This window comes from Cynocephalus volans, chromosome 1 (genome assembly GCF_027409185.1).
Source record: "Cynocephalus volans isolate mCynVol1 chromosome 1, mCynVol1.pri, whole genome shotgun sequence".
NCBI classification, from domain to species: domain Eukaryota; kingdom Metazoa; phylum Chordata; class Mammalia; order Dermoptera; family Cynocephalidae; genus Cynocephalus; species Cynocephalus volans.
In genome coordinates this window covers 197,687,965-197,702,122 of record NC_084460.1, presented here as the reverse complement: position 1 = coordinate 197,702,122, position 14,158 = coordinate 197,687,965, and the positions used below count along the sequence as shown (strand labels likewise).

General features: G+C 32.6%; 1 protein-coding gene across 3 annotated transcripts in view; it reads left to right on the top strand.

Annotated features, from left to right (window-relative positions):
- Positions 1 to 6,764, top strand: part of PTPN4 (protein tyrosine phosphatase non-receptor type 4) — a 214,065-nt gene extending 207,301 nt beyond the window's left edge. For all 3 annotated transcript variants that reach the window (XM_063092274.1, XM_063092261.1, XM_063092266.1), the window contains 2 exons: positions 1,005 to 1,140; positions 6,501 to 6,764. In XM_063092274.1, the coding sequence (XP_062948344.1) occupies positions 1,005 to 1,140; positions 6,501 to 6,587 (223 nt within the window). In that variant the 3' untranslated portion in view covers positions 6,588 to 6,764. The remainder of the gene's footprint in view (positions 1 to 1,004; positions 1,141 to 6,500) is intronic.
- Positions 6,765 to 14,158: the final 7,394 nt, after the last annotated feature.

The window sequence follows — 14,158 nt, the reverse complement described above, 5'->3', positions numbered from 1 at the left end:
CAACATAAGAATTTTGGAGGACACATACAGAACATAGCATAAGTATTAGGTTGCAGCCTAAGATTTAGATTCCCTCCCTCCCAGCGAGGTACTCTTTCCTTGCCTGTGGCCGCTTTTAGGACATTCATTGAGTACTGTCAGCTCTCTCGGAAAGGCCCTACCAAATGCCATTATGGGATATACCACTTCCAAGAGCTCTAGGTGAACAGAGGCAGGCTACCTTCCTTCCTTTCAAACCCAGGTCCCCTTCTACCCTCTAAGAGCCAAATACCATGACTCCAACCTTCACCGCCATTGACACTGAGATTAGGAGACAGAAATTATTCCCTCCCTATCATGGCCACGTTTGTTAACTGATTTATTCAGTGGATATATTGAGATATCTCTTTATCCTTAAACTTTTCAGAACATTTTAAGAGTAGATTTTTTAAATTATCCAGACGTATTGTAGCCCAAATATTGAGAGGCAAATGGCAAGAATGGCAAAACACATTCGGCCATTTAATATCCCTGGTCCCTGATAGCTATTTCATTCATACGCACAGATTATACTTCAAAGAATTGTTCTTGACTGGCTCAGTGGTAAAGTTTAATTAAAATTAAATTTTGTTTAAACTGATTTAAGAGTGTAAAATATTATTGTCTTTTGTGTATTTCTTAATGATTTATTATAGTACTATTATTTTGCATTTTAAAGGGGGGGTGTTTCAATAAACTTCTATACCTTGTTTAGATTTTAAACCCTGAAATGTAACTCTTTTAAAATAATATTTTTCCTACTAACAATGGTGGGGGTTGAGGAATATAATCCATTTAATCTATATTAAATGAATCTGTTAAGAGTGCCTTTTTTTCTACTTTCAAAATATTCTGTAGTTGACTTGCTACTTTTATAATATTGTTCTTTTGTATTACACTTCAATACTTTAATTTTCTGCACAAAAACCACAAGAAATTTAACAGAATAGTGTCAGTAAGACCTTGCCCATATTTGTCTCTTTTAGTGCTGGAATTGGAAGAACTGGAGTTCTTATTACTATGGAAACAGCCATGTGTCTCATTGAATGCAATCAACCAGTTTATCCACTAGACATTGTGAGAACAATGAGAGATCAGCGAGCCATGATGATCCAAACACCTGTAAGTACTGTACTTCATGTACAAGTGTGTATTCTCAATGTGATGATTTTTGTTATCAATGTGTATTCTAAATCGTATTTTTCTCTTTTTAATTCCTTGTCAGGAGCTAATAACCCTTAGCACAGGAGTCAGCAAACTACTTCCCAGCCAAATCTGGCCTGCCGTTCATTTTTGTAAATAAAGTTTTAGTAGAACACAGCCTTGCTCATTTGTTTATGGATTGCCTGTGGCTGGTTTCATACTTCTTAACAAGAGTTAAGTTGCAATAGAGGACTGGCCAGTTAGCTCAGTTGGTCAGAATGCAGCTTTGTATCACCAAGGTCAAGGGTTCGGATCCCCATACAGGCCAGCCACCAAAACAAAAAACAGTTGCCACAGATACCATATGGCCTGCAAATTCTAAAGTATTTAATACCTGGCCTTTCACAGAAAAAGTTTTACCAACATGCAAATTGCCTAGCATGTTAAATCTTGAGTGCTTAAACAGGTATTGTTATTATTTGTATAATATTTGTATTATTTGTACAAATAATAATAACACCTGCTTTGTATTATTTAGTCAAGTGTAATGCTAAAAATGATAGTACCTCTGACCTGGAGATCTTGCTTTTTGTGAAACAGCTGTAGTGAAATTAACTTTCTTTAAAAAAAAAAAAAAAAAAAATTACTTCCTCCCTATCATGGCTGCCTTTGTTAAGTGATTTATTCAGAGTATACCTTGAGATATCTCTTTATTCTTAAACTTTTCAGAACATTTTAAGAGTAGACTTTTTAAATTAAAAATTACAATAACAAAGGGGCCGGCCCATGGCTCACTTGGGAGAGTGTGGTGCTGATACCACCAAGGCCACAGGTTTGGATCCCTATATAGGGATGGGTGGTTAGCTCACTTGCGAGAGCGTGATGCTGACAACACCAAGTCAAGGGTTAAGATCCCCTTACCGGTCATCTTTAAAAAAAAAAAAAAAAAATTACAGTAACAAAAAAAATCATAGAAATTAGGCTACTTATTTATTGTATTCTCTGCTGACTCTTAATTATGCTCCAGGAATCAAAAGAGGAATCATGGAATTTTAGAATTAGTGTTAAGATTATTTTTTGTATTAATTTATTGTGAAATGTTGATATTGTCAGTGGCAATACATTTACTTGAAGCAAATTGACCTATGTGATCTAGTAAGTGCCCGCCATTTTTTTTTTTTAGCTTTTTTCTTTTTTGGTGACTGGCCAGTACAGAGATCTGAACCATTGACCTTGGTGTTATCAGCACCATGCTGTAACCAAGTAAGCTAACTGGCCAGCCCTTTAGCTTTTAATTACAGAAAATTTCAAATATACAGAAAAGTAGACATTATAATGTAATGAATATCATGCTAGTACTCAGACCCAACATTTGCCATATTTGTATATCTTCAAAAGATGAAGATTGTTCTTCCTTTTAGGCCATTATCACACCTAAATGTAATTAACAATAATTCCTTAATATTATCAGGTAGCCCGTATTCAAATTTCCACTCTCTTTTATGAAAGACAATTTCATAAGATTGTCTTTTTATTTTAGAACAATATTGAAATATAATTCACATACCATAATATTCACCATTTTAAAGTGTACAGTTTAGTGGTTTTTAGTGTATCACGGAGGTTCACAACCATCACTACCTAATTTTAGAATATTTTCATCACCCCAGAAAGAAGTCCCACATTCATTAACAGTTATTTCCATTTTCCCTCATACCCTCCCTAATCTCTCCCCAACCCCCAGCCTAGGCAGCCACTAATCTACTTTGTCTCCATAGATTTGTTTATTCTGGACATTTCATATGAATGGAATCATACAATTTGGTCTTTTTCATTTGGCTTGTTTTAATTAGCATAATATTTAAAGGTTTATTTATACTATAGTATGTACTAGTACTTCATTTCTTTTTATTGCTGAATAATATTTTATGGTGTGGATGTACCACATTTTATTCATCCATTCATTTGTTGATGGACATTTGGGTTATTTCCATTTTTTGGCTATTAATGAGTAATGCTTCCATGACCATTTGCGTGTACGTTTTTGTGTGAACACGTTTTCATTTGTCTTGGGTATAATGTAGGAGTGTAGTTGCTGGTATTGTGATAATTCTATGTTCAACCTTTTGAGGAACTGCCAGACGTTTTCCAAAGTGGCTGCACCATTTTGCAATTGTACTAGCAGTGTATAAGGGTTCCATTTTCTCCACATCATTCTCAACACTTGCTATTGTCTTTTTTATTTTAGCCATCCTTCTGGATATGAAGTGATGTCACACTGTGAATTTCATTTACATTTCCCTAATAACTAATGATATCAAGCATATTTTCAGGTGATAATTGGCTCTTTATTTCTCTATCTTCTTTGGAGAATTGTCTCTTCAAATTTTTGCCCATTTTTTAATTGGGTTGTCATTTTATTGTTGAGTTTTAAGGGTTCTTTATGTTTTGTGGATATAAGACCTTTATTAGATCTATGATATGCAAATATTTTCTTCCATTCTGTCTTTTTATTTTCTTGATTATATCATCTGAAGCACTAAAGTTCTTAATTTTGCTGGAGTCAAGTTTATCTGTTTTTTCTTTATTTTTTATGTTTCTGGTGTCATATAAGAAATTATTGCCTAACCCAAGGTCACAAAGATTTACTCCTCTGTGTTCTTGTACAAGTTTTATAGTTTTAGCTCTTACATTTAGGACTGTGATCTATTTTGAGTTAATTTTTATATATGGTTTGAGATAGGGTTCCACCTTTACTCTTTTGCATGTGGATATCCAGTATCCCAGCCCCATTTGTTGAAAGGAACTATTCTTTCCCTATGAATTATCTCAGGGCCCTTATAAAGTCAGTTTACCACAAATATAAGGGCTTATTTCTGGACTTTCAATGTCTATTCCTATGCTAGTACCATACTGTCTTGATTACTGTAGCTTTGTTGCAAAATTTAAAGTGAGGAAATGTGAATCACCAACTCTGGTCTTCTTTTTCAAGATTATTTTAGCTGTTTGGGACCAGACCCCTTGCATTTCCATCTGAATTTTAGAATCAGTTTGCCCTTCCTTTAAAGAAGGCAGCCAGAATTTTGGTAGGGATTGTGTTGACTGTAGATCAATTTAGGAATATTGCCATATTAATGATATTACATCTTTGAAACTATGAACACAGGATTGTCTTTCTGTTTATTTAGGTCTGTATTTTGTTTTTGTTTTCACAGTTTGTTTAAAATCAGGATTCGTATATGGTCTACACATCTTGATTGGTTTATATGTTTCCTAAATCTCTTTTAATCTAAAGAAGCTTCCTCTTCCATCTCTTGTCTTTTTTCTTGCAATTTATTTGATGAACAAACCAGGTTGCTTGTACACAGTCTGGATTTTGCTAATTTACATCCTCTTGGTGGTAGTATCTATATTTCCTAAGAGTGGTAAGTGGATCTGTAGATTTGATCAGCTTAGGTGATGTGTTCTTTCTTCAAGAGTCATATAATGTCTGATCCTTTGTTGTGATGTTAGAGTGCTTGGGTCATTAATTCATTGGATTTGCAGAATGATGATATTCTAATTCTATCATCCCGTCTTCATTTATTGACTGGGATACTTCTTTAAAGAGAAACTTCTCATATGCTGTTTGCTTAACCAGTGGTGTGGTGTGTATAGGAAAGGCAAGATAAACACTTGACTTTTTTCCTTTATTTATAAGTTTTCAGTATAATGAGTTGGTTCACTAGCTTCTCCACTGGTGACATTTTACTTTTGTTTTAGTATTATTTTGAATTCATGGATTTAAACATATTTGATGTGTTTCAACCCATTGTAGTTATTTTTCTTAATGATGCCCAAATAGTCCTATTTTTGGCCAGTGCGAGTATATTATGCTTGGCTCCTGAGTCCTTTTGATAAGGTCCTAGTACCTTCAATAGCTTCCTTGTACACGTCTAGCTTGTACATTTCATGCCCCATATTTGGAAACGGTAGTTTCTCCAAGAAGTCCTGGTTCTTTTTCCTGAGAAATGATTTTAGGTACCACCATCTGAGCACTAAGGGTTTTTATTGCTGTTGGGTTAGTATTTGTTTCTAGAAATGTTCAATTGCCAGAGCTAAGAAAATACATTTATCATGAGTTACTGTTGATTCTTCCAATATAAATTCAGGACCACAGTGTTTTTACTTATCTTCTTTTATCTTACATATTTATCTCCTTTCTTCTTTAACAAGATTACAGGTTCTTTACAATATCAGCAATGAAAGACTTAGAATATCACAAGTACTCATTTGTTTAATCCTACATTGCAAAATAACAGTTTCAGAATAAAAGCACTAACACTACCACCATAAATAGTATGGCTACTGAAAGAATTTTCAATTTTTCCACAGTTCTTTTTGCCCTTCAGATATATCCTATAAGAGATATATTCATACACTCAAATTACTCTTTTTAAAGTCCCTTGAAATAGCTCCCCTCTGTGATTATGCCATCAACTATATATATATACATTGATCTGTTTCATGATATTTTCAATTTTTAGGGATTTTTGAAATTGATTTTGTAATTATATGCTATATTTACATGGTTCCAAAGTAAAATCTATAAAAGAAGGAAGGTATATTTAATGAAATCTAGTTTCTATTCCTCTCCTCCTACCTTTTCTCTTCATTTTTTATAGGAAACCATTTTTTAATGATTTATCCTTCCCTTGCTTTTTATTTTAACATATACTGAGATAGACATTAGTATTTCCCCCCTTTCTTTTATAAAGATAATATATTGTACACATTTTTAACTACCTTGCTTTTTATACTTTATAAAACATCCTGGGATTATCCGAAAGTAGTCTATACACTTTTATTCCTTTTTCCCCCAACTAGATAGTATTCCATTGTGAGCATGTATCATAGATTGCTCATTCTTACTGACTGCAGTTTGGATTGTTTCTACCTTTTTTATGATTGTAAATAATCAGGAAATTAGTAGCCTCATTTGTGAAATGTGTTTTCAATTTCTTTTTCTAGTTTGTCTTTTGGATAGATTCCTAGAAGTGGGATTGCTGGGTCAAAAGGAAAATTAATGTAATTTTGTTAGATGCTGCCAAATTCCCCTTCCTAGGCATTGCAGTATTTAACATTCCTACCAGCAATGTATGAGTGAGTTTTGCCAACAAAATATGCTGCCACACATTTTTTATTTTTGCCAGTGTATTGGTGAAAAACGGTGTCTCAGCGCAGTTTTACTTTGAATTTCTTTTATAAGCAAACCAGGTGAGATGTTTGTCATTTTTTTTGTTTGTTTGTTCATTTGTTTTCTGGTTTTTCTAATCTATTCTGTTTTTTATATTTTGCAGAGTCAATACAGATTTGTGTGTGAAGCTATTCTGAAAGTTTATGAAGAAGGCTTTGTTAAACCCTTAACAACATCATCAAATAAATAAGAAAGGAAAAGGTCTGAGATATACATTGGAAAACTGCTTTCCATTATATTCACTGTGCCATAATACTGCTCGCAGGAAATGGCATCTAACAAAAAAATGAAGAACTCAAAAAAACTTTGAAAACTTCAGCACTGTTGCACTTTATGTTTAAAAAAAAAAAATATCACTCTTTCAAAATCTATAACTCATGTATTGGAAGATTTTTTCATGCTTTGCTCCGAACAGATAGTGAATAACTCAGTGTGTTCAGGGTAATTTATGAAATTCTGTGGTGGTGCCATGCAATCCCCTTTTGGTAGAATTGCCATAAACTAGGCTCATCATCTCTGTTATACACCTGTATCTTGAAAGCAAAAAGAAGTAAACATCAGGAGTCAGCTCTGATCTTTTCCAGCGGTTCATGTACTTACTATACTGATTACCAGATTTTATTTTTAAAATTTTAGCAATATCATTCTCAATATTAGCCAATACACTGCCTATGGATGCAGCACATCTTTCCCTAAACACCCCCTGTAGACATCTGCTGTTCAGAAGAAGAAAGGTGAAATTTGCTGTTCCCAGGAAATGCTGCACATTGTCCATTTACCAGCATCTTATAGAAAGTATAAATACCTATGAATCTACAAATTTTCTTGGATTTAATAATGTAACTTATATTTATGATAAGGTTGGCTTATTCCAAATCGTGTGATTTCACATACTTGATGTAAAGGAATGCATGCTTTGTGTCTTAACCCCTTAAGTGCCTTGAGACATCTTTGTATGTCTAATGAAAAGGCACTCATTTGACCCCACTAGGAGGTATGTATGTATACTGTACATTCTTACATTTTTATGCATTTTAAATAAGTTCATACTTTAAAACACAGCTTATATTGAGAGTTATGCAGTCAAAGAAGGGTAAGGAAATTCTGTTTCTTACTCAATACTTGTATTTTGCCATAAGAAGCAAAGATAATTTGTGTTTTACTGAGTGCGTGCTCTGCTGCTATGGAATTGTTCAAAATCTGCACATTCCTTTACTGAGGAACAGGGGTTACAGTTTAGCAGCTCAACTTAAAAAGATGCTTTATTCTCCAAATGTTATATTTATTTTATTCCTTGAGAAGTGGTGTCTAACATGCACATTAAAGTTAAGCATATTAATACTGTAAGCTAAAGTAAGAGCAATTAATTGTGACTTGTTCCTACTCATAACTAAATTATTACTCTTCAGCACTCATTTCAGTTCATAGCAAGCTTTGTTCACCCTGGTCTGTTGGTTGGGATTCTTCAAACAAGGAATGAAACATTATTGACTTATTTCTAAATATAATTCCTCAGTAACTTAAATAGGGTTATCTTGTCATTTTTATGTATAATTAAATTACCCCAGTTTATAATACTAATTAAGTTATAAGCATGTTAATAAGGAAAGTTTGGATTGTACAGCCTGGTGGAGGATCTGATTCCCATTAAGGGTGTATATATTTCCTCTTCAGGTTTTTTTGTTTTTAAGTCTATAGATAGGTAGAACTTTAAAATTGTCCAGTTTAATATAAGTGAAAATTTGCTCATCTATTCAAATGTTATTTTACACAATTATTTTATATGGATTGTGGTTAAAAAAGATTTATTTCCTAATGGTTTCTGAATATTGCTGTTTAGTGTTGATAAAGTTTAGAGTCAAATGGTAGATATTTTGGAATGCCATTTAGTATGAAGGGAAAATGTACATTTTAAAATCTTTGTTATGGGCTGGCCAGTTATCTCAGTTGGTTAGAGCACAGCCTTATAATACCAAGGTCATGGGTTTGGATCCCAATACCAGCCAGCCACCAAAAGTAAACAAATAAAATCTTTATTATAATCTAAATTATGTCATCTCAAATATTCAAATCCATAATAATAAATTTAAGGAAGTTAAGGTCCTAAACATTGATAGGCAAGATACCAAATCAATTATCATATTAAAAGATTTTAAGTTTTTTTTAGAGAGAAGTAAACATAACCTTTATGTCAAAGAGAAATTCTCTTATCTATTTCCTGATTTTACAGTCACGACTGTACAGTATAAATTAACTATGGTCTTATTTGAACATTCCATTCTCTACCAACAGATAAATGTAATTTAGGCTGCTATATGACATCATGATAAAGAGTGGAAAATAAAATCATGTTGGGGTCTACATATTAAATAACTGTTTTGGCAGTTGTTTTTTACCTGAATTAAAAAATAAAATCTGCTTGTTTTAACTGTATGGACAGAATATGACAACCATAGACAAAAAGATACAGTTGTGTAGACATAAATTTTGTAGACAAATGTCATGGTTGGCATGTTCTTTCATTTAGGGCTTTATTTACTTTTGAGGTTAACTCTAATAATGTGTTGGCAATGAGCACTGCTGTCTTTTTAAATCATTAATGCCTGTCTTTAAATGACAACACATTAGAAATTTAGAATTACATTTAAATTTCTCATATATGAATTTTTCATCTGGGAGCTAATCTCTGTCAGTATTTTTATGTACAGAAAAGATCTCTTTTTAAGAGCATATTTATTTGGATCTTACTTAAATTTAAAATAAATGGTTCTTCACAATTTCTTAAAATGAATATGTTAATTATGCTTCCCTGTTTACCTAACAGATAAGACTTTACTCATTACACCTAAGAATTTTTTAACCTGTTTGTCAATCTAAATAGGTTTCTAGAAATAATCCTAGCTTCCATACACCAAGTATTTCTAGACTCCATCCATGTCAGTATAACATTGTGTGATAAAAATGCCGAATTTCTTATATCCTAAGCTACTCTTTTGCTCCTCTAGCCACCCCTCAAAAAAGCAATTTTGTCTTTTAGTCTGACAAATGGAAATTAATATTGGTGACTCAAAGGGCTTTTGTAAATGCTAGGAAGTATTTGTGGAAACCTTCCCTTTCTGATTTAGGATGGTTTTTCTGTGTTCATTTCAAATATTTTATTGAGTATCTGATTTGTGTCAGCACTGTGTAGATAGGATGAGGAATATTTTGGAATAGACTTTACATTCACAAGAATTAGTTGTATTTGTTAAACTAACACATCCATTAGAAATCAAAGCAGAGCAAACAGCTAAGAAATAATTTCTTTTGTATGGCCTGCTAGGACAAGTGGTGGGCGGGGGGAGGGAATAAACAGTTGATCATTTTGATAAAGAGTTAAGAGAACATTTATTATATGAAAACTGAGTTCAAACATATAGAGATGTATGTGAAGCCATTAAAACAGTTGCTTCAAGGATTCAAGTACTAATATATATATATACACACACACACACACACTTTAGTGCATTTATTTATGTTTGTATCTTACAAAGGCTAATGCCCACAAACAGGGAGGAAGGATTATTTTAACTACAGGGTTATTTATCCTCTGTTGGCAGGCCTGATCAGGTCTAATCAGGTATTTGAGCAAAAATCTCTTGTCTCCACTAGAAGTACCTTAACTTGAGAGCTGAAAGGAACTTGAAAGATTTATCCAGTATCCACTTCCCTAATTATCATAGGCAGGGAAACAGAGGTCCGGCAACAGTAATTGATCTAGCAGAGTCTGGTCTTCTGCAATCTTTAAGTTTTCTAATTGTCAATCTAATGTTTTGTATATTATGCTGGAACTTCAGGAAATTATAACTTATACGAACATCAGAAATTCTTGTGAATTTTAGTCTATTTCAGCTCAAGAAGCATACTCAGGCAGTGTTTTCACTTAATTACTATAGCAACCTTAGAAAGTGTCACTTAAGTTAAAAAATAAGTAGACTTTAAAAAGTGATCCCAATAGGACCCCGACTCAGTTTGCTAGTCATGCTTCCCTGACAGAACATAAGCTTTTGTAAAGTATTTAGGCTGATACACATGCAGTATAAAAACATTCTGGACTGCAATTAGAAGACTAATTTTTAAAAGCGCTTAAAACATAGAAATAAGATTTAAAATTTATGTCCACTTAAAATGAGCAAAATAATGTGAACATGTAATAGACTAAAAGCTTTACTTGTTTTATAATCTTATCAGGAAGAGAGAAGGAAATGTGAATTTCTAACAATATTCTGTTTAATATCTGTATTTTGAATATTCAAAATATTCTTATGGTAAGATTGCCAAAGTAGTTTTGAATTCATAAAAATTATTTATACCACATGTGGGATATGTTTACAAGCTCTTTTATTTTGTAGTAATTTTATAGTTCAGGTGAATGTGCATTTAAGTCACTTGTAGTAAATGCATGATAGTAAATATTTGTTAGAATAAACATCGCAATAATATGACAAAACACAGATAAATTATGCCACAGCCTGCTTTACTAAGCTGCCATGTCCGAAAAATAAATACTTTGTATTAATATTGCTTACTTCCCACATTTGCTTCAGCTGTCCAACTACAATTGCTGGAACCATTTTTTGTGGTGCTTTCTCTAAGTGAAATAGCTGTGTTGTTAAAACCAACTGGATTAATTTATCAAATATCAGAATTACTGATCTGTTGCCAAGGATTTATTGGTGTCTCAGTATGATCACAATATGAGTTGAAAGAACTATTTTATAAAATTCTTAGAGAATTAGATAGATACAAAGGAATTTACGTAATCCTAAAACATTTTTGAGGGCTAATGGCTAATAGATAATTTTAGCAATTTTATCAAGAGCTCAAGAAATAAATCTCTAAATTGTATGGTTTTGGTTCATCCTATTTTACCATGTATGCAGCTATTATCAACAATGTTTTTATTATATATAGACATTCATTCTTAGTAGCAATTACTACAATAAGTCTTTCAATGTTATCAAAAACAAACAGCAATCCTTATTTCTGCCAGAAGTCAGACTTTTTTTTTTTTACAATCTTGGTGAATTTGTTGTGGGTAGACATCAAATAGTTATTTGTTTCCATATATAAATTTGCTGCTATTTATTTGTATGTTTTTCTACTGCTGTAGTCATTGTTATTTTTATTTTAGTAATCCAAGCTAAATGGGCAACCAGAAGTACTATCTGCTGGGGTTGTTTGGACATGGTTTAGTACATAAAGTAAACCAATTTTTTTAAAACTTTGCAAAGTGACAGGTATTAGCAATGTTGCAAGTTAAAGACTACAATTTTAGGGGAAATTTCAAAAGGTTTCACTTCCTGAAACCTTTTAAAATTTCCAGTGCACAAATGAAAATGTTTGAAAGCCTTGTTTAAGCTCATAAAAGTTTCATTTAAACACTGTAGAACTTTCCTATTGTTGTGTAAATTATACAGAAAATATTTTTCTATGGACACAAGGTTGAAACCATTAACTTCTTTAATTTCATTGTTTAAAAGGGATAAAATGATATTTGTATGTCTTTCATGCTGTAAAGAAAATGAATGTATCTTTCAGATGTTATTAGAATTATGACTTGATTCTAAAGACATCCTATTTGTTTGTTTTTTTTTTAAAGTTTGCAAGGGATTGAAAAGAAGAAAGGGAAGAGTATTACACTTCATTATATGAAATGCAGGTTTAGAAGAAAAAATGTAATTTTCATTATGAACAAGAGCAATCATTATTGAACCATATTTCAAATATGTACACTCTTTTCATTTTGCTTTGGCTCTAGAATAGAAATTTTCCAGAAATTTCACACATACTGTTTTTAAGTATAAAATAATTGAATTCTGGACCTCTGGAGTGTGGAAGGGTGTTTGTGTATGAGGGTAAACTTGCTGCTGCATGTGTTTACCATGGAGGAAAGTCCCCAGGCTTTGTCACTGTGGCAGTCACAAGTGAAGGACATCATTGTAAGAGTGTTGCTTTGGTCAAACCAGAAAACTGTGCCTAAGATTCACTGCAGTAAATATATGCAGAGGCCCCTTACCCAATAAATGGTTTTGCCTTTTTTATTCTCAGTTTCCACTGGACCCAACTCTGACTTGTAGCAGTGCTGTCTTATATACTTAAAGGCTTATTAATTCAGCTGAACAAAAAACCTACATTTAAACTTCTGTAAGCACAATTAATTTGTTCAACAGCTTCTTTAAAAGATAGTATTTATTAGTTATCACTCATTAAGGTGAGTGACTCAATGGGGACTTCATTATTTTGATTCTTACTTCCAAACCTCCAACTTTTAAAAAATCATTAATTTGACTCATTGTAAAATAAATACCCCAAGCAACTAAAAGGTGATATCTTCCTTTGTTAACTTTTGCCACAGCTGTAACATTAGTATCAGGCTCTCTCAACCCCAGAAGTTTCTAAAATTTAGCAAATATTACTGGTGATAAACTTAAACTAAATGTCCTATTGCTAAATAAAATTATTACCAGGAAGCCATAAAGGAGGAGATAGCCCTACTCACACCCTTAGACCCAAGTAGGTGCTGATTTGTGGTTTCCACACATCCTCTCTAGTCACAACTGAGCCCATTTTGCCTTTTATTAAATGAAGTTATTTAGTTTCTACAGCTGAATTTTAGCGTTCCACTTATTTGCCTTCCTGGGCGAGAAAATCTCAACCCAACTCTGGGATTCTCTGGCACCAGTCTTTTCCCATCTTTCAATGAGGTGGCAAGATTATTCATTCATTCTTGTAGTCTGTAGAGTAGGACAAATTTCAGTGCTAAAATTGATCTCTTGAATTTCAAATAGCACTTTATTTCATGCTGACTACTGAATTTTAATTTATACATTTAAAAATAAAATCTATACTAGTAATTTTGTAAATATGGAAAAAATTAGAGTTCATTAGATTGGATCCAAGTTTAAATGCTTTACAATGATCTCCTGATAGTTTATTTGATATTTAAGAGGTAACTTGTGTAATCTTAGTTTTGCCACTTTTCTGTAATTTATTTAGTATAATAAAGACTACCTAGTTGACTGTGTTACTGGACTCTGAGTGAGCAACCAAGCTTGGTTTACTATAATCCTGTCTGCTTTGCATTTTTTGTACATTATATGAAAACTTGGAAATCCATTTGTTTTGTTTAGATACTGCACCACAAGTAAAGTTAAGAGGGCAAAAGTCCTGACACTTTATATACATGTCCAGGGGCAGGATTTAGGAGGCCACAACTGTTTACATTAAGCTGTTTTCATTTTCTGCCAGTTGACTATATCTGCTTAAAAAAATTAAAACTGTCCAACCCAGTGTTCTTCAGCATCAGGACATTGCAGTTATAATCTTTGTTGTAATCTTTTCAAATAAGAAAAGCTAGTCCTTATTTTCTACAGTGTAGGCTTAATTTTAGGACTGATAGTTTACTATATACTCATCAATTATATTTTTAAGTAGTTTTTAAAATAATTTCTTCTGTGTAGAGGATGATTTGGGACTTTTTTTTTCTTGTAACAGGTGCTATATGTAAATATGAAAGGGGAACGTCACTTAGTTAAAAGTCTAGTTTATTTCCTAATTAAAATATAATTTTACATTTTTGTGGCCATTTCATGTTTGAATCCAGTGAACTAGTGGCAAAATGGAATTAGCCTCTTAATTTTTTAGACTAATTCCCCCTGCCCCATTTCACAAAAAATATCTCTTCCCATATAGTTTGTTCTCATAGTTAAGAGGCAAAGA